We start from the raw sequence: 26409 nt of genomic DNA on the forward strand, positions 1-26409 counted from the left end.
TGGAAGGTTCAATAATACAGGCTTAGCGTTTGGTATCTTATCATATCATATTGAAAGACACTCAAAAAGACTTCAAATTTTTTAAATAAAGAATTTGAAAATATAGAAAAAAGAAACTTAAGCACTAAAGCTACTAGAACATCAATTAGACATAAATATATACACAAGTACAACATGATAAACAACAGCAAGACAAAATGTAACGCCTCAAAATTTCTAACTTTGAAAACTTGGAAAAAAATTTGATAAACGATCTTTCAATTCAAGCAATAACACAGCGGAAAATATTCGCGTGATCTAAGTTAGCCAATCTTGGGGGGTTACAGGCAACCATTCAACCTTAACTATTCGGATCCAAAATTTATCATACTTGGGTCCAACTCACACACATGGAGTTAAACAGAAAATTCCTAGTCCAAATACAATTCATTTCAAACTCTAATTGAATTAAAACTTATTAAACATCAAGGTTCATATTTCCAAAATATCAAATGAGGTCAAGAACGAAAAAGATAAAATGTGGTGTCAGGACTCCATCAAGCCATCCTGTCATCACCTGCAACTTCTAGTCATCTCCTACAAATGATTCCTACAAATGATAAAGTAGAAGGGTTAAGACTCATCAAGTCTGATAGGTTAATCATAACCCTACAATAATTGTAGATAACCAAAACATACATAACCCTAGCTTTATCATAGCAGATACAAGTTTATGCAATACAAGTTTATGCAAGGTAGATATTAATAACATGTAGTAACCTTAAGATGTGCAAATTAAAAGTGTTTGCATTATTAGAGCATGATTTTAATTTAGCAAAAAAAAAACTGATATTGAATAAGGTCTTTGTTTCTCTTTATTACTACTCCCATCGGATACGCGTGAGAAATCATCGAGACAGAGGAGACTATAAGAGATGTTTATTATGCCATGTATTTTAATTTTCTCAAGTGACTTACTGAATCAGATTTTTAAATGGGTGGAGCTTGTCTAGGAGAACACCCCGTAAAGGCGATAATAACTAGGATGCATCCTGAACTAACTGCAGTAGTTGTGGGAATCCACCACCTAGGACAAACTTTGGTAGTTTCTGATCTCCAACCTCCCAAGGACTAGAGACCAAGTGAGCCGCGATTCAGCAATACTCACTTAACATTTTTAACAATGGTATCACTCGGGGTTGTACCACCTACCCTCTCCAAGGTAGACCATAAATCTAAATGGGTTACTATGACCTCTTTATTAAAATGTGTATATTTCACCAAGTGTGCATACTCCCAATAGGTCACACGCACACTAACCAAACCATTATGAGTATATACATTGTTCATTATTTATATCCCTAACCCATTGAGTATGCTCTGGTGCCTCTAACCATTGAGCATCTTCACTTGTGAAGATGGATCCCTTAGTTTATGTATACATGTATTATTATGAATGGTGCATTATTCGCATTTCTTGAGTTCTTATCAACCCTAACTCATTCAAGAGCAACATATAATTAGGTCACATATCACATATTCACATAACCTTAAAGTACAGCACAAGCTTCAATATGAGCAGCCAAATAGTGTAGGCATCTATTGCATGTCATGAAACCACAAGTAATATTATCATATGGTACTTGATCCTTTCATGAGAGCATATAAGAACATGCTCCATATCATGATTCAATTTTGAATCCACGCATAGTCTATGTTTATGATAGACATTATATCATACACATGGTCCTTTCAAATGGTTTTTAATTCATAAGTATGTGTGGGATCTTTTTAGATTTGTAAAATCATTAGGCATTTCCCTCCTTTATGTTTCCATAGTCATTTTTTTTTATTTGGAAGTTTCATAGGCATTTTCCAATCAACACAATTCATGTCATAAGCCAAAGTTGACAAATGCATAATCATAATCATACTATAATCATTTTTTAAGCCAAGGTTAATATGTACCTATTCAAATGGCATAAGCATACAGATTAACCCATTCTTTCTTTAAGCCAACGTTGATATGTGCCTATTCAATAGGCATAAGCATGCATATTAACTCATTCTTTCTTTAAGCCAAAGTTAATATGTGCCTATTCAAGAGGCATAAGCATGCACATTTAACTTTTTTTTTCTTCAAGTTGATAAGTGTATACTCAATATGCCTAAACATGTATATTGTCCGTTTAAAACATCACAATTCTTAATCTAAGGTTGTCATAAACTTAAGCATGCATATTAGTAATTTAAAACATCCCAACTCTAAGCCAAAGTTGTCATAAACTCAAGCATGTATATTGGCCATTCAAAACATCACAACTCTAAGCCAAAATTTACATCAACTTAAGCATGCATAAGCATATAGGCAATTTAAACGAAATTAGACATGTATAAGCTTATAGGCATTTAATTAAGCCAAGCTTGATGTGCCTAACTAATCATGCATAAACATATAGGCACTTAAGCAAAACTTGATATGTATAATCAATCATAAATAAGCCAAACTTGATATGAATAATTAATTATGCAAAATCATTTAGGCATTAAGCCAAAAATCGATATGCATATCCATGCACGAATAAGTATATAGGCAATTTAACTAAAATTGATAAGCATAACCCATCATGCATAAGCATTTAGGCATTTGAGCCAACATTGATATACATAACCAATCATGCATAAGCATATAGGCAATTTAAATAAAATTGGTATGCAAGACCCATCATGCATAAGCATTTAAGCCAAATTTGATAAGCATAACCAATCATGTATAAGCATTTAAGCATTTGAACCAAATTTGATATACAACCAATCATGCATAATCATATAGGCAATTGGTATGCATAAGTCAAACTTGGTATGCATAATCAATTAAGCATTTAGGCATTAAGCCAAAAATCGATATGCATATCCAAGAATGCATAATCATTTACAGGCAATTTAACTAAAATTCATATCATAACCCATCATGAATAAGCATTTAGGCATTTAATTAAGTCAAGCTTGATATGCTTAACTAATCATGCTTAAGCAATTTTAATGAAATTGATATGAAAAGCACATAATCAATTTAATTAGAATTGATATGCGCAACCGATCATGCATAAGCATATAGGCATTTAAGCCAGACTTGATATGCATAACCAATCATGTATAAGCATTTCATCAATTTAATTAAAATTGATAAGCATAACCGATTATGCATATGCATATAGGCATTTAACCCAAGCTTGATATACATAACTGATCATGCATAACATGTTAAGCCAAAAATGGATATGGCATAATAAACACATTAGCCAAAATCAATATGAGCATGAATCCATAAAGCAGAGAGGAAATGAAATTTACATACATAAGCATTATCATGTTAAGCCAAAAAACGATATGGTCTAATAAACACATATTTAGCCAAAATTGATATGGGCATGAATCCATAAAGCATAGAAGAAATGAAATTTACATACATAATCATTAACATGTTAAGACAAATATCTATATGGTCTAATAAACACATATTAGCCAAAATCGATATGGAAATGAATCCATAAAGCAAAGAGGAAAATGAAATTTACAAACATAATCATTAACATGTTAAGCCAAAAATCAATATGGTCTAATAAACACATATTAGCCAAAATCGATATGGGCATGAATCCATAAAGCATAGAGGAAAATGAAATTTACATAATCATTAACATGTTAAGCCAAAAGTTGATAATGGCATAATAAACACATATTAGCCAAAATCGATATGGGCAATTGATATTCAACATTGAAATATTAAAAATTTACAAGGTAAGTATGCATATAACATAAACAAAACATGTTATGCAAAGAAATCAATATAGGCAATATACATATGAGCATTGAAATAACAAACAACTAGTATGTTAGATTTCCTACAATTACCATAGAGCATAGGATTCCCTACCTTGTTGGAAGCTTTTAGGTAAAACCCAAAAGATGTTAACCTCCTTCACATTTTAAGCTCTCAAATTTGTAGATTTAGGGAGAACCTAATTAGAGGCCACTCCCAAAATTAAGAAAGATAAGAGCTTCTTCACTCCAAGGCATCCAAAGAGAGGAGAGAGAGAGAGAGCAACAAAATGAAAAATAGTAGTGAAGGGATAGGGAGGGGAGTGAGGCTATTTATAGCCAAATGGAGGGAGATGTAGGGTGGCTAGGGTCTTTTTTTATCCTTTTCTTTTTAAATAAGAGAGAGAGAGAGGGTGTCGACTAAGAGGGAGGGAGGAGCCCATGTGCCCACTTAGCCACATGGCCAAGAATATTCCCCACTTGCAAGGGATCTTGGACTTTAAAATTTCTAATTTCATTCCCTTTTCTTTCCTATTTCTTTGTCACCTCACCCCACTAGAATGCTCTAGTGGGTTCTTCCTCAATTTCGACCCCTATATGGATCCATAAGGGGATCCAAGTCCAATATGGATCCATGGATTCCAAATGGGTATTAAATCTAATTTGAATTACGAATGTTAATTTGAAATGCCAACTCACTATTATTTGACAAGTAAATATCGATTAAATACAATCAATAAGTGATTGCCAATTAATTTAATTAATAAAATAATGCCAATTTAAATATAATCGATAAATAATTGATATTTAAATATAATACACTTAAATAACCGTTGTCACCTCATTTATAAAAAAAAAATTTATTTAAAAATTTCAGAAAATTTGTGAATGTTACACAAAATAATTACGAGAACAATTACATTAAGTCAGAAACTAGTCTAAATTGTGTATACATCAACAACACTAAACAACCCATGAATTCACCGATTAATCACTCCAATAACAAAAAAAAGACATGTAACTCTACCTAAAAAAATTCAATCATAATGAAAACAATAAAAAATAAACGATCTTCCTTCAAAATCATTTTCTCCCTTCTTCTGCAGCTCATAATCATTTTCTTCCTCCTCAAACTCAGCCTACAAATTGGCCTTCACCTTTCAGTTGCCTCTAGTTAGCATCATCGAGGATGCTCAGCTCTTCTTACACCCGTTCATCTATTCTGTCCACATTATCAATGTTAATCGGGTCATAGCAGCGCCTATGGCATCTCCTCAATTCATATATATAATGCATTTACAATTATATAAATGACCTAACAATCTTTTAATGTTATATAATTACTAATATATAACTATATGTTATAAGTTTTAAGGTTTTCTTAAACTTGGACAATTTTTGGGCTTGGTCAAAGTTGATCAAGTCCAATATTGAACTAAAATAGTTAGGTGTGAGCTGACCGCACCCAACTTCTCTTGACGCACCAACACCCGTGTTGCACTGAAGAGTCCATGTAGCATAGTCTATATCATTATATAAGTAGAGCATCGCTAGCCTCTCGTCACTGTCCACTTCTCTCAACAATTTTACAAGGAGCTGTCATCTTCAAAAATATATCGCACTCCTGCCAAAACTCTGAAAAGAACACCAATTCTCTTAACTCATTTCCAATTCTTTTTTTTAAAATATAATTGATGCAAACATCTGCTTCAATGCATTTTGATGCAACACCATGCTCTAAACTATCAAAACATTTGTGGAAAACCTATGTTACAGGGATTCAGCCATACAGGTGCCGCACCCGCGTCGACGCGACGCGATACGGGTGCGGCACCAGGTGCGGTCAACCCGACCCTGGGTGAGTTGACCGCACCCAGGGTCATTTTAGTCCAATTTTTTTGATTTTTTTATTTTTAATTTTTCCCTATGAAATGGGCTGCGGAATTTTTAAAAAAAAAATCTGCTGACAGCTGACCGCGCAGCGGGACCCGCCCCTTGCTGGATTTTGATTTTGGCCTTGATAACTAAAGTCTCTTTAGAGTTTCCTATTCCCTGACGAGGACTTCCAGATTCTTCACCTCTCCCCACCCCTTGCCGGATCCCTGCAGGTGCAGGTAGTGATGAGAGAATGAAAGGACAGAACAGCCGAAGCGTGGATGCCTGCTTGCTGCTGCTGCTCTTGTTTTATAAAGGGGCACTTGTGTCCACAACATCTAACGAGCTTTGTTGGCATCCCATGCTATTCCTGCCTCCAAACAATGAATTCACAGTGTTGGAAAACATACTGTTAACTTGGAAATGATGATCCATCTTCCTCAAAAATTAAAACCAAAAAAATTCAAGAGCCTTTTGAAGTCTTTATCCTTCAACCATCCAGATCTTTCTTCGTCAAGGATTTTCTCTCTCCATAATAAATGATAATGGTGGTGGTAGCCTTGGTGGCTATTAGTATTCACTTTTCTCCTGACGAGATGGGTGCTCTAGCCGTAGCCTGGTGTAGACCTCTCTTTTCCACATGTCAAATCCAATAAATTCCTTTTAGCTGTCATCCAGAGTCCAGACCGGAGATCTGTGTGCAACTGTATATAAAATGAAATTTGAAGAACCCTAGGCAATGGCGTGGAAGTGGTGGTGGAGCCGTAGGCCTCGTGAAGACTCTCTCTCCAACAAACCACATCAAACCTTTCGCTTATATTTTTTTTCGTGAAGACCAGGGAGTTTCAGACATGATTGAATCATGACAGTTAGCAGAACCCAGCAGGCTGGGTCGATCAGATTGCCAATCCTTTCGGTTCATCAATTTTGTCCCGTTGCGCCAAAGTACACAACAAGCAGAACGTGGGTAACAAGTCTTCAAACAAACACACCAGCAAAAAAAAACTGGTTATAAGTCTATATATATATATATATATATATATATATTTTTTTTTTTTTTTTATATATTTTTTTTTGTCGCACCCCCGCACCCGGGTTTTTTGGAAGTGCCGCATCCCCGCACCCATGTGACATAGTGGAAAACCTTGTCAATGCAAGACATATGACTTAACTTCATTGGAGAACCTCATCATCATCATCTTTAGTATCCATGTATGATTGTAGATGAATTTTGTGAACTTCTTGCATGTCTCAATCACATAAGAAATTTCATCCATCTCTTCAATGCCGCCAAACATAAGATCCGTACAATGTTTTTGCACATAAGCAACAAACAAAATTCTTATAGTGATCTTAGACCATCCTCATAACAACCTTGGAGTTTGCTGCATTCTCAATGATGAACTACACAACATTGGAGGGCCCAACCTCCTCTATCACCTCCGAAAATATATTGGCCAGTTCATCTGTTGTCTTTTGTCTAACATATTGATAGACCTTTCAAACTTGATTTCCTTTGGGCAAAAGACTGAAAAGTTTACCAAATTTCTTTCTCTGTTGTCCGTCCATCCATCTGCCACAATGTTGCAACTTGTAGTCTTCTAAGACTCTTTGAGCTCACCATACTACTTGATTCAGAATTTTGCCAGTCAATGTGTGATTAAGACATCTTAGAACCAGGCCCTATGTTGGTAATGGCATCAGCCATAGCCTGAAAGTTAAAAGAATTTGTTGCATTGTATAGCATGCAAGCATCATAAAAGAAGTACCCAACTACTAAGTATGTATGTCTGATCATTTGTTTATAAGCCATGGAAATATATGTATTAGATTAGGTACATGAGGTCGTCTTAAGCCGGAAATAATTATCAATCCCGTGCCCTGGCTCATAAACCCTCTTTCTGAAGCTACTCCTCTCCCTAGTGGTAGGAAGTGGTACACTGCCGAGTGCCACTATTAACAGTTATAACCATGACCTTGCCCCTATAGCTGAAGAATTTGCACATCTTCCTCTTCAGGACACCGACACTTGCTCCAACACAGCCATTCACCTCAAAGGTCCCATACTCATCAAGAAGCACTTCATCTATGGTTGTGATATGTTCCAACCTCCAATTTCTGTTGCTTCCTTTTGTTTTTTTTATTTTCTTTCTCTGATTCTCCTGAAACAGCTCATTCATCTGCCACGTCACAACTTTTAACAACCTTCTAGAGATGCATGGCACAACATTTTGTTAAGTGCCAACCAAATGGTGCTTCATTAAAAAAAAAACTCCAAGAATATCATTCTTGCGGTGCTTGCATCAGTTAACCAACCAATTCCTGTCATACATCGAGGAACAATGCACCCAAGCTAGATCTCTTCAAGCAATCCTTTCCCCAATATGTATATAGCAAAAACACCTTAAGAAAAGGTAGATTCAACCTTTTATCTCATGTTTTTGAGTTTTAAGACCCTTGTTCACCCTAAAAATCGAAGATCCTTGCATAAACTTTCAAGCTCATACCATGTAGATCTCATACAAAACACATCCTTAGGGCTCGTTTTGAGGAAAAATTTATTCAAAAACACTTTCCCAAGGTTGGTTTCGAGCATATCTGGCAAAAAACAATCTCTAGGACTTGATTTTAGGCAAATCCGCAAATTTTTTGGGTGGTTTGATCCAAAAACATTAAGAAAAAGTGTATATCAAGCTTTGAATGTGAAAATAGGGTCAAAATGACCTTTACCTCTCCCCCACCAAAAAATGATAGAAATCCGACCTCAAGAAGGCTTTGGCGTAGGGAAAGGCTGAGAAAGAGAGAAATTTGTTCTCGATGTGACTAGGCTTTGCGTCAAATATGGCCAACAGCAGGGTAAAGAGAGAATATTGATCCCTCTAGGTAAGTTGTTGCTAAGGAAAACGTGAAAGATGAGATGGAGAAAAGGTGTTACCTCTAGGACTAGGGCTCAATCACAGAGAGAACAAAAAAAAAACAAATCACTAATTTCATTCATAATTGATCAACAATAACATTTATTTATAGAGTCTATCTAAAAGTCCTAAAAGAAGTAAAAGACCAAAAATAAGAATCCAAATAGGAGAGACCTCCGGTCCTTGTCAGACTGGGTCTCTTAGGTGGATCTAGATCCAAAATGGCTTCTCGGGGTCAAATCTGGGACAGTTCGTAACAATACACCCCTCTCAAACTCGCCTTGTCCTCAAGGCGAGAGCTCTCTGAAAATTGCTACCGCAACCGATCCTTGTGACATCCGGGGTCAAACACTAAGTGTGTGGTTTTCCCACATGCCTTGATGAGATTGGGTCTTGGGACATGTAAAGTACGGGCCCGATCTTGGTTTGGATATGAACTAGGTGGGGTTAAGGTAATGCCTAATTTTGGACCATAGATTGAGTTAGAGCCTGGATAGGTAGGGGTAGGTCGGATTTGATGGGTTTGAGGCAGAAAACGGGTCTATTCGAGGTGAATTTGGCCATGGTTGAAGTTGGATTAGGTTATGACCCGCTGAAATAAGGTGATGAATCCAAGAACCAGGTTAAACCAAACTTGGGAGGGTCTGAACCGGATGGAAGGGGATCGAACCGGTAATGAATCGAACCAGATCCAACCACCCACGCATCGGGTGGTCTCCCACCCTCATGAGGAAAGGCGGTGGGGCTACTTCCCACCGCTTGTTTCTCCCAAACACCAACCGCTAGGGATGCACAACGAGCCGAGCTAAATCGGGCTCGGCTCAAGTTCAATTCATTTAAGCTCGGCTCGAACTCGTTCAGGTAGATAAACGAGCCAAGCTTGAAAACAAGCTCAAGCTTGGTACACATAAACGAGCCGAGCTTGATCGGGCAATCAAGCTCGGTTGAGCTCGATTAGCCTGATTAAGCTCAGTTTGTGTAGTTATATAATGCACAAAATATAGTATATGTATATTTTATATTTGCAAATTTGACACAGCAAGCAGCCTTGCTCAGACGGGTAAGGTGTTAACCATCCACGGAGGAGGTGGGTAGTTCGAAACTCGCTGTTTCCATTGCAGTTCAAAAAATTTTTTAATAAAAATGCTTGGCTCGAGCCGAGTTTGGACAAAAGTTGTTCAAGCTTGGCTCGAGCCGAGTTTGGACAAAAGTTGTTCAAGCTCGGCTCAAGCTTGAACATCTAGTTTTTTTATCTGAGTCGAGCTAAGCAAGTCTAAGCCTGGCTCATGTGCATTCCTACTGGCTGCCCCATTGGCCGGTTGGAGGGGTGGCAGCCGGCAAGATCCAGTCGGCGAATGATAGACCGGATTTCCCCCAGCAGTGACCACCCAACTGGTGGGGTTCTGCACTGCCGATATGAGAAGGATGGTGGGACGAGCATCCACCACTGTCAACCCTCGTTATGAAGGGGTGAACCCTCTGTCTGGTAATGGTGAGAAGAATCTTGTAGGCGAGAGTGGCTCGCGACAGCCTACCCTGTCCGGCAAGTGGTCATCGGATAGGGTCCAGTCGGTGGCCAAACCCTTGACGGCCTTGCCTGGTTCTACGAGAAACTGAAGAGAGGAAGGAGGGGTGGGGCAGGCTTCGTCCGGCAGGCTATCGAGCAAGACGGATCGCACATCTCTGACAATGACGGCAGGCAGTAGTAGAGGCTGAGAGAGGGGGTGGTGCTTGTTAAAATATATTTATCATTATATGTATATATATATATACACCATAATACCCGATAGGGGTATTATGGTCATTTCATACAATACCTGATATGGGTACTTGTTTTTTTCCTCTTTTTATTTTCTTTATTTATTTTAATTTTGTTTTTTATTTTCATATTTTATGCCACATAAAAGGGGCCCACCATAGAATCGTTGGGGGCTCCCAACGACTCTATGGGAGCCCCTTTTTGGCGCACCTTTTGAGGCCCTTGTGGCCTCCCTTTCTTTCTTCTTCTTGTATAAATAGAGGTGAACCCCTTTGTAATATGCATTCTTGAGAGCTCTCTCTCTTTCAATAAAGAGACATTTATTTTTTGTGTTGTGTTGTCCCTTTGTGAACTTGGCTATTGTCTCTTTTGTTTGTTCATTGTAGGACATTGTAAGTGCTTATAGCACTCTTTGTATTTTCGCATATCTCATTACAGAGCTAGCACAGGGCGACACCCTGCGAGTCTTTTTCAGCCAGCGGGTGGCCTCAGCCAGCGATGGGAGCGCTGATGGCCGATTTTCGCGGGGAGGTGGTTGTTGATGTTGGCGCAAAGGGAGGAGGTGCGGGTGCAGAAGGCGGCAGAAAGGAGGGTGAGGGAGAGGTTAGCACAGACGATCTCAAGCAAGACGACTCCTCGCGGCCCTCCACGAGCTGAGAGGCAGTTGCCAGTGCTTGTAGAGAAGGGGGAGACGGTAGAGCAGGAGGCTAAGAGGGACACGACAGGGTCGGCAGTTCAGCTCCTCCATCAGGCAAGCTTTGTGGCGGTTGAGCTCAGGCCATGCAGGGATGTGGGAAGTAGAGAGAGGAGTTGACTCAAACATGTGTTTTTAGCATAGTTTGGCCCGAGGGTCGACTCGTGAACCAGGAGAGTCGACTCCTATGCTTGGGAGAGTCTACTCCTGAGTGGATTTTGTGATATGAATATGATGGGTAGTACGTGATATGAGACTTGTCCCTTTTGTGTGATTGAGATTGTCTTTGTTATTATCTGATGTGGAAGATTTTGTAAAAGGTTACTTGTAGTTCACCTAAGTTTTTATATGTGAACTTTCGAAATACATTAATGAAATATTTTAAATTCCACTGTACAATGAATTCTTAAATGTGAATGAATTTTCTTTCAATCGGGATTCAAAGGAACCTTTCTAGAAATAGTTCTTCTATTGTGTTCCTGTTTACAAAACTTTGTGTTAAAAATCTTTTAATCAAATCCTTAATTATGTTCTTCTGCTTTGTTCTTCTTTAAATTAAGGACTTTCATGTGTTTTGAATTTTGACATTTTGTAAATGAATATTTGTAGTTCATAAGATTTTGTAGATGGACAATATATGGATGAACTTTCCTTTGAATGAAAAGAAAATGATTAGTTGGTTTTGAATCTTGAGTTCGGTTTAGAGTTGAGAATGTTTTCTCTTGAAATCGAAACCAAGTTTCATTCAATTGCTTTCCATACTCCTTTTAAATATAAAAAAAACAGGTCGGATTTTGAGCGGGAGCGTTCGCCACAGTTGGGAGCAATCCCAACGGCTCTATGGGTAATTCCCATAGAGCTCCTAATGGCCAATTAAATTACAAAAATAAGAAAAAGAAAAACTATTCTAACTAACCTACTACTATAGAACTAACCTAGTTACATAATGTGAAATGATCAAAATGCCCATGTTGGGCATAATATATATATATATATATATTATTTATTTATAGATATATATAAATAAATACATAAATAAATAATATATATATAATTTATTCATTTATTTATTTATATATATATAAATATATACATATTTTAACACCCCTCCTCAAACTTACAGTGTATACACTGAAAGTTTGTGAAGTAAGAATATGAAACGAGGTGCAACAAGAGATTTGGTGAAGAAGTAAACAAGTTGATACTTAGAAATAACATATGGAAGCTCGATAACCCCTTTCAAATATTCATCTCGTACATAATGGCAATCCATTTCGATATGATTGGTGCGCTCATGAAAGGCAATGTAGATGACACTCTTGTTGTCGCAACACATTTCCAAAGGTCTAAAGATGTCTATTTTCATATCTCTAAGAAGATTCTTTAGTCATACAAGTTTCATAGTTGTAGCCATAGCCCTATATTCAGCTTTAATAGATGATACTGACACCTTTTGTTGCTTCTTGCACCTACACAAAATCAAGGAATCCCCTAGAAAAACATAAAAAACAATGGTTGAAACCCTATCATTCGAATTTCCTCCCCAATCAGCATCAGTATAAGCAAGCAAATATAAAGATGAGGATAAGAAAAACCCTTTATTTATAGAATTCTTTATATACCTCATAATCCGCAACGCAGTACAGTGGTTGGAGCATGTTGAAACTGACAGGCAGAGTGAACAACATGAGCTATGTTTGGTCTGGTGATTGTTAAAAGTGTCTCATCTTCAAGTCTCAGCTTTGCATTGACAACTTTAGGTGTCTCCACTTTCTTGTCATTTGTAATCCCAAACTTAGCACAATTATCACAAGGAAAGTTTCATCTGAGAAAGAATATAGCCCACTGGAGAGTAGGCGACTTCAATACCTAAAAAATACCTTTAAAATCTCAAGTCAAACATATCAATTTTTTTAAAACATTTTTAATTTCATTAACTCCTTATTCATTATTTTTTGTTATTATCACGTCATCCACATCTAGCAAAAGAATAACAACATTGGTATCTGCACTTTTAACAAAAAGAGTTGTGTCAATATAACAAGAATGAAAACCCAAATGAATCATAACACTATTAAATCTATCATACTAGGCTTTAGGAGTCTGTTTGAGACCATATAACGTCTTTTTTAATCTAAGAATTTTTCCTTTGTCAATACCAAAGCCCGGTAGGGGATCCATATAAACTTTCTCATTTAATGCTCCATAAAGAAAAACATTTTTGACGTCTAGTTGATAGATAGGTCATTTTTTTATGAAAGCTTATTAAGGTTCTAACACTAGTCATCCTAGCTATTGGGGCAAATATTTTTTCATATTCAATCCTGTATTCTTGAGAATAGCCTTTGGCAACTAACCTTGCTTTATATCTCTTTAGACTTTCATCACTCTTGGTTTTAACCTTAAACACGCATCTACAATCTATGGTTTTCTTTTCTAAAAGTAAAGTAGTTATTTCCCATGTTTTGGCTTTCATAAGAGCATCTAATTTCACATTCATAGCTTCATTCCAATAAGAGAAGTTTTAGCTTCATTATAATTAGATGGTTCATGATAAGAGTGTAATGTTATTAAGCATGCCCTACAGTATGGGGACAAGGAGTCATAAGACACAAACATATTAGGTGGAATGGAAGGATGACTAGATCTTCTAAGGCCAGATTCTTCTATAGAAGAATTATGGTCAATCTCTAAATTTTTATTTAAAGATTCTTCTTCTAGAGAAGAATACTTTACTAAAGCATTTTGAGGGTTACTTTCCTCACACCGGGTATAAACACATATCTTTAGTAGATCTCTCATCTACTATATCACTATCCTTAGTATAACTATTACAAGGTTCTATACTCACTACCAGGATGATTATCATTATTCAAAGACTCGTTATAATTATCATTTCTAGGAGCAAGATCAAATAAAAAGTCATGGTCTACTTCCTTTTTTTATTTCTTTTATCAAAATCAATTCTTATTTTCTAATAAAGTCACATCTTTAGAAACATAAAGTTTGTTGTTTTTGAAGTCTAAACATCTATATCCCTTTTGACTTTCTCCATATCCAATGAAAACACATTCAATGACTTTTGGGGATAATTTATCTCTTTTGTGTAGGAGTACAAAACATTTACAACCAAAAATCTGTAATCTTTTGAAGTCTAGTAACATTCTAAATAACTTTTCACAAGGAGAATGTTTTGCAAGGATGATGATAGCATTCGATTTATTAAATATGTTGAAGTTAAAACGGCTTCGACCCAAAAAGATTTTGGAATATCCTTAGAAATAAGTATAATAAAGTGGATCGAATCCGATGAATATGCAAGAACACACACCTCAATCAAGTGGGAACACTTGATTGAATAATCACACCACCCACACAAGGGTCAAATGAGAAAGTATATTGCATACAAAACTCTCTTGAAAAAGAGATGAAATAATACAAAGGCCATGAGGCCTATTTATAATACAAGAGGCTAAAGGGGGCAGCCAATATGGCTGTTGGGCTGCTCCCAACGATCATATTTATGACTATTGGGAGCAGCTCCAACAGCTATATTGGAGCTGGCCCAACAGTCAAAAACAAAAAATTATAAAAAACAAAAAATAAAAAGGTGAAAAAGGGTTGTCAGTCCCTAATGGGATGACACCTATTACAGTGAAAAGACTGAAATACCCTTGATGGGTATTTCAGTTACAATACATGTATATTTATATATTTTAACACTCCCCCTCAAACTCATGGTGGAACAATCGAGAGTTTGCCAAGTAAGAAGTGAAATCTTGGATACGGAAGTGCTTTGGTGAAGAAGTCTGCTACTTGATATTCAAACGAAACATAGGGCAATGTGATGGTCTTTCTCAAAAATTCTTCACGAACGTAGTGGCAATCCATCTCAATGTGTTTTGTCCTCTCATGAAATGTATGATTGCTTGCAACGTATGCAACGCTCTTGTTATCACAACATAATCTTGAAGGTTCTGCAATATGAACCCCCAAGTCTTCGAAAAGTTGTCTTAGACACACTCACTCAACCGTAGTTGTCGCCATAGCACGATACTCAGCTTCAGTGGAGGAGAGTGACACCTTCTGTTGCTTTTTGCATCGCCATGAAATTAGGGAGTCACCTACAAATACACATAACCCAGTGGTTGAGCGTCTATCATTGACATCCCCTCCCAAATCAGAATCAGAATATGCAATGACTTCTAGTGAGGAGGAGGATAAAAACAAGCCAAGATTAACAGATTTTTTAATATATCTAACAATTCTCATTACAGCGCTCATATGCACTATAGTAAGAGCATGCTGAAATTGACTAGCAGAATGAATAGCATGAGATATATCAGAACGGGTAATAGAAAGACAAGACAAAGCCCTAATCATTTGTTTGTAGGGTGTTGGATCTTGCAAGAGCTCTCCATCATCTTTCTTCATTTTAGCATTTATGACTTCCAGAGTATCGACCAATTTTTCATCCGAGAGTCCTGATCTTTCAATGTTCACCGTTGCGTATTTAGTCTGTGACAAAAAATAACCACGATGTGAGTAAGCAACTTCTATTCTAAAAAAGTATCGTAAAAAACCAATATTTGTCATATCAAAGTTGGCTTTAAGCACATCTTTGATATGGTTAACTTCTTGCTTATCATCTCATGTGATTATCATATCATCTACGTAAAGAAGTAGGATCATCATTCCTGCATTAGAAGACTTAACAAACAATGCAGTGTCAGTAAAGTAAGATTTAAAATAAAGTTGTGTCATCACATTACTAAACCTATCATACCAAGCTTTGAGGGCTTGTTTCAAGCCATATAAGGCCTTACGTAACCGAAGAGTTTTTTCATGTGCTAAAGTCAAGCCTGATGAAGGATTCATGTACACCTCTTCATCTATATTACCATTTAAAATTGCATTTTTAACATCCATTTGAAATATAGGTCATTTCCCAATCGATGTTATAGCAATGAGAGTTCTAACAGTGGTCATTCGAGCGACTGGGGCAAACGTCTCATCATAGTCTATCCCATATTCTTGATTGTATCATTTGGCCACTAACCTAGCTTTATATCTTTCTAATGTTCCATCGTACTTGGTTTTTACCTTGTATACTCATCTGCATCCTATAGTTTTTCTTCGTTTAGGTAATGTTTGGATTTTCCAAGTTTTTGCTCTTTCTAATGCTTCTAACTCATCGTTCATGGCCTTAACCCATTCTTGATGATGTTTAGCCTCATGATATGATTGAGGTTCAAAATACGAGTGAATGGCCATTAGACACGATCTATACCTTGATTCAAAAGAATTATACGATACAAATCTACTAGGAGCTTTTGAAATTCTTATAGATTTTCTAAGGTTAGAAGAATCTTCTTCTTGATTTTGAGAGTATCTTTCTAGGGTACATGGTGGGTGACCTTCGGTACGTCGAGCATAGGTTTGTAAATTATTGTGAGATAAGTCTATATCATCAAGATTTATTCTCACATTCTTATTTGCCTCATGCATATCTTCACTTTCATGAATATTTTCACACTTATCATTGACTAGGTCAAAGAGGAACGAATAATCACAACTCTCTTCGATTTTTTCTTTGCTAAAACCGTTTTCATTTTCAAGGAATGTACCATTTCGAGAAACATACAATTTGTTTCTTTCAATGTCATAACACCTATATCATTTTTGGTTTTCGGCATAGCCTAAAAACACACAAGGAATTGCTTTAGGAGAGAGTTTATCATTCTTGTTGGTAAGAACAAAACACTTGCATCCGAAGACCCTTAACCTTTTGTAATCAGGATACATTTTACAAAGTTTTTCAATAGGTTAATATTTTTTGAAGGCATTCTATTTATCAAATAGATCGCCATAAAGACGGCTTTGGCACAAAAATCTTTTGGAACATTTCTAGATACTAGAAGTGTTCTAGTGGTCTCAATAATGTGTCTGTGCTTTCTTTCGGCAAGTCCATTTTGTTGAGGAGTCTATGAACACGATTTTTAATGAACAATCCCATTTAGGTCAAGATAATTTTCAAACTCTTTTGACACAAATTCTCCCCCAGAATCAGTTCTAAAGATCTGAATATTGGTTTTAAATTTATTTTTTATATAACTATGCAATTTTTTAAAATAATCAAGTACTTCTGATTTGTGTTTTAGAAAGAATATCCAAGAGTGTCTACTATAATCGTCTACAAACACAACATAATAGGAAGTACCTCCTTTGGACACGACCGGAGTCGATCCCCATACATCTGAATGCACTAATTCAAATGGATTCTTAGTTATAAGGTGTCTTGGTACAAAAGGTAAAGACTTCATTTTGCCAAGAATGCAATCTTCACATACAAAATTTTTCTCTTTACGATTTGAAAGAAATGAAAACAATTGTAATTTGATCACACTAGGGTGGCCTAGTCTTTTGTGCTAAATTTTTATATCTTTCTTTTCCACAAAATTACAAAAAAAATGTTTTGGTAATTTAAGATTGTCCATGACATAGAGATCTCATCTTTTATGGCCTCGCCCAATCGGCTTTTCGGACTGGAGATCTTGTATTAGACAATCATTTGATGAAAAAACTATTTTGTAACCATAATCCGCAATTTGAGAAACTGATAAAAGATTTAAATTTAATTTTGGTACTACTCTAATGTTTGGTATGCGAAAGATATGTGTTTTTTGATAAATACCAAAACTTTTAATTTTCAAAGATGTGCCATCGGCAGTTGAAACACAAGAATCATTTGGATTAAACTTGCATTCGGTCAATATAGACTCATTAGGGGTCATATGAAATGAAGCACTAGAGTCAAGGATCCAAGAGGTCTTACCATGGCTGTCACTTGTAGATATGGCCGCTTCCGAATAAGAAGTAGCTTGAGCTTTAAGCATAGGTTGTAGTGCCTCCATTAGTTGAGCTAAAGAGAGCGAGTCGATGCATTTGAAGTCGTCCATTTCACTCCTTTCAACAGAAGTCACTCTTTTGTCTTTTTTATGATCCTCCTTTCTTTTGAGACAAAAAGGTTTGATGTGTCCCGGTTCATAACAATGATAACAAATAATTTTTTCACTCCTTTTAAAATCATGATCACATCTCTTTCATAGTTGTTGGGATTTCTATCATTCTTATTTCTTAAAAAATGAGGTGGTTTACACTCTTGGTATAATTTCCGGGCTTTGACATAGCAAGCACGGATTCTTCATCTTTAGAAGTGGATGACTTTTTGCAATCTATTTTCTTTCATCGTTAATTCTTCAAGAGTTTCAACTATGGAAGGGACCCCTCCTCTATGAAGAAGAGCGAATTTAGTTCCTTCAAATTCGGGCCTAAGACCATTTATGAATTGATAGAAATGCTCCGCTTTGATTTGATTTTCGCAGAGTTCAACATCTTGCGGGCAATGCCACTTTGGTTCAAGAAGAGTCAATTTATCCCAAAGGAGAGAGAGAGCATTGTAGTATTCCCTTATGATCATCTCTTCTTGAGTCATGGTCCTTACTTTGTTTTGGACGTTACATATATGTGCGATATCCTTAAGACTATACATGTCTTTAAGGTATTTCCATGCATCACTAGCGAAGTCAAACTTCGCCAAACTAGAACACTTGTGGATGTTCACACTATTGATGAGTCATCCAATAATTTTGGAATGACCCATCCTTCATTCCTTCCATCTTTTCTCATAGTCGGAAACGGCTTTAGCCATTTCCTCTCCTTGAAGCGCAACTTCTTTTCCATTCTCGATTTTTGTAAGAATGGGTTTAGGCTCCTTTTCGGTGCCATCAACCAATCCCCAAAGTCCCTTTTCCCATATTTTATGTTTTACTATAGATGCCCACATCACATAGTTTGTGTCATTTAAGCGTATGGGAATGGGGACTATTACCTCCCTCTCATTCTCCATTTACAACAAGTGGATAGAGAGAGAAAGAGAGAACGAGGAAGAAAATACAAGACTTTTTTTTTCGAAGTGGTTCGCTTCCCGATGCAACAATTCGTGATTTGTTGTATTTTGCCAAGCTCACGATCTTCTCTAAAAATGGCTTTTGGAACACCCAAGCTTTGATACCATGTAATGAAGTAGATCGAATCCAATGAATATGCAAGAACACACACCTCAATCAAGTGGTAACACTTGATTGAATAATCACACCGCCCACACAAGGGTCAAATGAGAAAGTATATTGCATACAAAACTCTCTTGAGAAAGAGATGAAATAATACAAAGGCCATGAGGCCTATTTATAATACAAGAGGCTAAAGGGGGCAGCCAATATGGCTGTTGGGCTGCTCCCAACGGAATATGACCGGTTTAGAGCAGCTCCAACAGCTATATTGGAGTTGGCCCAACAGTCAAAAACAAAAAATTATAAAAAACAAAAAATAAAAAGGTGAAAAAGGGTTTTCAACCCCTAATGGGCTGACACCTATTACAGTGAAAAGACTGAAATACCCTTGCTAGGTATTTCAGTTACAAGTTACAATACATGTATATTTATATATTTTAACAATAAGAAGGGTCTTAGCGGTTTCTAAAATATGTCTATGTTTTCTTTCCGCTAGCTCATTTTGTTGGGGAGTTCTAGGACAAGACCGTTGATAGCAAATTCATTTGACAAATATTCTTCACCCGAATCGGATCTAAGTATGAAAATGTTGCTTTGAAATTGATTTTTGAATATCATATGAAATTCTTTAAAAAAGAAAAATACATCGAATTTTAAATTGACAAAGTAGACTCATACATATTTAGTAAAACCATCTATAAATGTCACATAATATGAATAACCTCTTTTCGATATAACCGGAGGACCCCAAACATCTGAATGCACTAACTCAAAAGGTCTTTTAGAGATAAAAGTTCTATTTGGAAAAGGCATAGATTTCATTTTGCCAAGTATACAATCTTTGCACCAGTGTTGTGAAAAGTGTTGAGGCGTAGCGAGGCGCTCCACCAAAATCTGAGGCGAGGCGTAAAGCGTAAGCCTCAAAAAAAATTAACTTAAAAAAACTATAAAAAATATTTAAAATTATAAAAAAATAAAAAAATCTTTATTGATGAAGCAACAACCAACAGGAAATAAAAAATCTCAAATAAATACTGAAAAAATATGAGATTAACATGTAAAAGTAACATTAATGCAACAACTTGATCTATGTAAGTATCTAAAAAATAAAACATGGGCATTCATTAAATAAAAAATTAACATTAACAACGAAATGCATCTTAGCATTAACAATACAATGTCATAATTAGAAAATGCATGTTAGCATTAACAACCAAATGTTAATATATTTGTTCAAAACTCTTCAAAATAAGAGTGTTAACATTCACAATTGCAATTGAAAGACCTAATAAAACATATAAATGGTCATAAGTCTATGATATGAATTAGGGCCTAGGCTCTTCTTGTGTCTTGTCATCATCAATATCTAAAGTCTTCAATGTCATCATCTGAGGAATCCATATAAATAGGTTCTCCTTCATCTTCATTATGTGACTCTTCATCATTTGCACTTTTTTCCTCCATATCCTCGGTCACTTCTTTTGCTTTTCTTTTTCCTACAATAAAAAATCATGTATTAAATACTTATTTTATGTAATTAAAAATATATATTTATATTCATAGCAAGGTAAAAGGAATTTAGCTTTACCTTGATCTCTTAAAGACCTGTCTTGCCTAGAATTAGTTTCTGAATCATGAGGTGAAGTAACTTTTTCAATAAGCACATGCTCAATGGCATTTATGTCGAAGTTCGGATCCAACCATGAATCCTCCAACCAATTGGGATCACTAGGCAACACTGGATCTTCCTTCTCCACAATCCACTCATCGTCTGACTCTATATGATGTAACCAATTTCATATTGTACATTACGAAAACCAATGCATTCATCTTCTCTTGTTCAAGTCTATTTCTCCGTTTTGTATGCACTTATAATTTCAAATAATTGATAATCAATTATAAGATAATTACACTTATAAAAATGTATTTCAAAAATAAAATACAAAGTCACAAACCAATGAGAAAGTACTCCAGTTCATCTCACAGCCCGATGCACTGCATGTCAAACTTAGAATTCGAATTGCAAAATTCATCAACTTAGGATTTTCGTGCCCAAATGAACTCCACCAATCAGCTGCATTCAAATAAAACAATACAAAATTGATAAAAACATTAAGAATGTCATAATTAACAAACAACATAATTACAAACTTACCAGGACTTCTTAATTTTCTTGTTGTAATAGTTGTCTCTCTACCAAACAACCCCTTTGTCTTTTTAAATGCATCGACTTGTGTTGTAATTTTCAACCAAACATTTGCATCAGAAACCAATTTTTCAACACAATCATAAAAGTCACTCATAACTATTAAGTGTCATGAATTCAGTCTGGGTTCGGTTTGGATCTAATCCAGACCCGAACTCAGAACTGCGTGTTTGACGTGTTTACTAGAGACACGCATGTAATTCTATGTTTTGTTGTAGGACAGATATGTCCATGATAAAATTACTTGTAACCTAATAGTTAAATATAATGTATCATCAGGTCACGCTGAATTAATTCAAGTGTGAACCCTTGCAGCCCAAAGCCTCTCTGTGTCTCATTCCTCTACTTCAACGTTTTCTTCTTCTGTTATCTTTTCTTCTTACTTTCTCCTCATTGCAGATCAGCACCAGAACTCAAGTTCTAACATGATATCAAAGCAAGGTTGGGTCTAGGGCTCAGTATTGCTTCCAAAAAGGTATGAACAAAGAGATCTTTTGATTTCAGTCAGGAAAACATCCTTCCCCCACTATTTCTTCTATGTTATCGTATTTCCTCAAACAAAAAAAATACGATCTCTTCTCCTTGCCGCCATCTCTTCTTGAAAAAGTTTTTGTGTTTCCATCTAAAAGACTGAAACATGTGTTTTTCTTAATGTTTGTTCACAAGTTTCTAAAACCTATTGTATTTCCATCTTGAGTCATTTTCTTGAATCGGTACCTTCTTGAATCGTGACACATCCTTTCTCATCTTGATTTCTTGAATCGTTATCTTCTCGAATAGAGTTCCCTTCTGAAATTGTTATCGTATTCCAAGATAAACCTTTTTTTTTCTTAGATTCTGTTTTCTGGTTCTCTCATCTCAAAACTGATTCTTAATCAGTCTGTAAACACCTTTATCATGATTTTGGAATCACGTTCTCTTTTGCCAATTAACGCTAATCGAACACGGCATGTTCAGGTGACTTGATTCATGCATATTGTATTGATTACTTGAATTTTCTCGTGATCTAACATCTGTTAAAAAAAATTTGTTACAACCAGTTCACTTTTGGACTGTTTTTAAACAGTCACATTATTTCCAAGTTTGATTAGCTATTTCATTGCTCCTTTCTTTAAACCAGTTTGGTTTGTCATCAAACTTCCTTAATCAACTTGTCTATGAGAAATTAAATAATTCCAATTTCCTGACCTGGAAGAGACAAATAGTTCCTTTTATCCGGAGTCAAGATCTCTTTGGTCACCTGGATGGATCAATTCCAACCCCACCGGAGTTCATCGCAAAGGAGGAAACAGACGCACTAGGTGTTGCATCTACTAAGCTTGTTCGAAGCTCAGATTATGTTTCTTGGATGAGAAAAGACCAGGCATTAATTGCCTATATTACATCTACCCTGTCTCAGGAAGTACTAGTTGTTATTCTCGATGACTATACAACGATGGAATTGTGGAACCAGTTGACACGGACATATTCCCAAATATTTGAAGCCAGAGTTTTGTTCCTCAAGCGTGAATTTCAGCTTCTCAAGAAAGGCAATCTATCTATTATGGACTATTTGAATAAGGTGAAGACTATTACAGATCAACTTGCCATTATTGGATGTGAAGTGCCAGACAAGGATAATGTACAACAGACATTGAATGGTTTGGGCCCAGATTTTCATGTATTGGTGACATCATTGCTATGCTTCCCACGTTTGAGGACCTTCGAGCAAAACTCCTTCAATACGAAATGTCGTTGAAAGGCATTGCTGAAGATTCTGGTGCTCAATCTGACTCCCAAGATGTTTTAGCTACTGGGTTCTCCTTTGGTCGTGGTCGTGGAGGAAATAGCTTCAAAGGAGGAAGAGGTCGTGGTAGATTTGTCGGTCCAGGTTTGCTTCCCACACCCAATATGCCGTTCAACTCCAATGCGAGGAACCAAAATCAAAGAGTTGTCCCGACATGCTACCTATGCAATAAAAAGGGACATGTTAAAGCAAATTGCTGGTTTAATCCTCAAAATAAAGGAAAGTTGCAAAACACTGAAAGCAATAAGGAAGATAATGTTACCAAAATTGATGGGGAGGTAAAACAACTTTTGTTGGCAACATTGTTTGGGTTGCATTTGAAGCAGAATGATCAAGGATGATGGTATGTTGATTCAGGAGCAGCGACCCATGTTACGGGGGATGTTGGTAAGCTCTCGAGCTCTGTTCCTTACTTTGGTAAAAATAGTATTGTTACTGGAGATGGATTTCACCATCATATTTCTCACATTGGTGATGCAATCATTCCTTTATCCACATCATCTCACAATTTGTCAAATGTCATTCATGCTCCTAACATAAAAAAAACATTATTTCTGTGTCTAAACTTGTTGATGATATACATTCTTATGTTGAATTCACTCCCTCTTTTGTGTATGTCAAGGATCTTCAAACGAGGGAGACATTCGCTGAAGGGGAGCGAAAAGAAAATATGTATATCTTCAAGGAAGATCCATTTGCGCATACAAGTTCCGTCTTGAAGCCCTTATTGAAGTCCAAGTCTTTTCAATCTAAATTATATGTGTCAGGTCTTGAGTCTGCTTTTAGCCTTTCTAAATGTCATAAGCCAAGTCTTTGGCATGATCATCTTGGTCACTGCAATCATTCTTTTCTTGAGAAACTTGTATCAAGTAAATTAATACTTAAATCAAGTTTAACTCCTGAGGAAAACAATAAAAAGTGCTCCAGTTGTCAAATGCGTAAGAGTCATGTTCTTCCTTTTGATTCTATAAATAAAAGAGCTTCAAGACCTTTTGAAATTGTTTATTCTGATGTTTGGGGTCCTGCACCCGTCTGTTCTTATTCTAGCAGCAGATATCATCTCATCTTTATTGACAGTTATTCTTGTTATACTTGGATATTCTTTATGAAACACAAGTCTGAAACTTTCACATATTTCGTAACTTTCATGCCTTTGTTCAAAACCATTTCTCTACCAATATCATGCATTTTCACTGTGATGGAGGTGGTGAGTATATATCGAAGGATTTTATTGATTTTCTCCAAAGTAATGGAATAAAGCGTAGAGTGTCTTGTCCACATGAGCCACAACAAAATGGGATTGCTGAGAGAAAGCATAGACATATTGTTGAAATGGCCATGAGCATGATAGCAATCTTCCCATTGGTTTGTGGACAGAGGCATTCCATTCTGCAGTCTATATTATAAATCGTTTGCCCATTATAGTTTTACAAAATAGTACACCATATTTTTCTCTTTTCGGCATTCAGCCTAATTATGATGCTCTGCGTGTATTTGGATGCACTTGCTATGTTCATATTGATGATTCTCTCAGAAATAAATTTCAACCAAAGGCTTCCAAGTGTAGATTCGTGGGATATGCCGATGATTACAAAGGGTATCAGTGTTATGATCCCATGACTAAACGTGTTAAAATCTCTAGGAATGTTGTGTTTGATGAGAATAATTTTGGAAATGCATCTTTTGATACATGTCAAAGAATTCCCAAAGAAGAAGTTTATCATCCATGGATGAATGCAGAATTATTTGCAAGTGTTTATGGTGATTGTTCATCCCAGTGCACTCAGGAAACACAGTCGGCTGACCGAAATGACATTGACTCAAATCAAGCATGCTTACCAGGTCAGTGGAGCTTCATATGCTGAAGGAGGGACAGACCCACAATCTCATCAAATTGATAAATTCAAAGGGTATGTGTATGTGCGAAGAGAAAAAGGTGCTCCTCCTGTTTCTCACCTTGAACCAGACACTTATGTGTCTGCTAGAAACTTGAGGAGTTCAAATAGAATCAGACATCCTATTGACAGGTGGGTCAGTTACAATAATTTTTCCATGGATCTTCAACTCTTTTTATCTCAGGTTGATAAGCATGATGAACCCGTGGGGTTTCATCAAGCAATGAAATCAAATAAATGGATTGAGGCCATGAATGAAGAAGTGGAAGCCCTTCATGAATGTCAGACATTGTTTCCAGACCTCCTAACAAAAATGTTGTTGATTCCAAGTGGGTTTATAAAATTAAATGCAAACCCGATGGCACCATAGAACGATACAAAGCAAGACTTGTTGCAAAGGGGTTTACACAAGCATATGGCCAGAATTATGATGAAACCTTTAGTCCCGTGGTTAAAATGAGGACAATAAGAATTATATTGTCTTTAGCTGCCAAACATGAAAGGACATTGAGTCAGTTAGATGTCAAAAATGCATTCCTTCATGGAGACTTGAAGGAAGAAGTTTACATGGAACAACCTTCAGGATATGCTGAGGGAGACCCAAGCACACATGTATGCAGACTAAAAAGAGCCACATATGGTTTAAAGCAGGCCTCACGCTCGTGGTTTAAAAGTTTCTCCTTAGAAATACAGAAACCTGAGTTTTGTCGATCTCTCTTGGATCACTCATTGTTTATATTCAAGGGTAAAAACATCACCACCTTGTTGTTGATATACGTTGATGACATTATTGTCACAGGGAACTCGATGAACTACATTGAAGAAATAAAGAGACTCTTAAGTCAAAGGTTTAAGATGAAAGACTTAGGAGGTTTGCGTTATTTCCTTGGAGTCGAGGTAGACAGGGAGGAGGGTTGCCTGACACTGACACAACATAAATACACACTAGATTTATTGAAGAAATTCGGTATGCAAGATTGCAAACCTTTGTCTACACAGAGTGTCTTACATCAAAAACTTAGTTCACAGGATAGAGATTTGTACCCAGATCCTACAAGATATCGAAGTGTAGTTGGTATGCTTCAATATCTTACCTTTACTCGTCCTGACATTGTTTATTTTGTCAATCAAGTATCACAGTTCATGCTATTAAGACTGACTGGATCGTTGTATCATTATACCTATTATGGGTTTGGATCTGGATCCGAAATCCATGTATTTATTCTATTGTTTGTATTGGGTCTGGATCTAATGTAACATAATGTAATATCCAGACCCAATCTAATTTTAATATAAGTATAACATATAGGGCACGATCCTGTTGTTGAGGATCGTACCACTCATTGCCGCAGCCTCCCTCTCTCTCACAGGCGTCTTCTCCCTTCTTTGCACCAACCCAACGACGT

General features: G+C 36.4%; 1 protein-coding gene across 2 annotated transcripts in view; it reads right to left on the reverse strand.

Moving 5' to 3' along the window:
- Positions 1-241: 241 nt before the first annotated feature.
- LOC149845167 (chromo domain-containing protein LHP1-like) overlaps positions 242-26409 on the reverse strand; it is a 51765-nt gene continuing 25597 nt past the window's right edge. For both annotated transcript variants that reach the window (XM_089995568.1, XM_089995569.1), the window contains one exon: positions 242-589. In XM_089995568.1, coding sequence (XP_089851694.1) covers positions 577-589 — 13 coding nt within the window. In that variant the 3' untranslated portion in view covers positions 242-576. The remainder of the gene's footprint in view (positions 590-26409) is intronic.

Source organism: Nuphar pumila, chromosome 2 (genome assembly GCF_984573655.1).
Source record: "Nuphar pumila chromosome 2, dmNupPumi1.hap1.1, whole genome shotgun sequence".
In the NCBI taxonomy this organism is placed as follows: domain Eukaryota; kingdom Viridiplantae; phylum Streptophyta; class Magnoliopsida; order Nymphaeales; family Nymphaeaceae; genus Nuphar; species Nuphar pumila.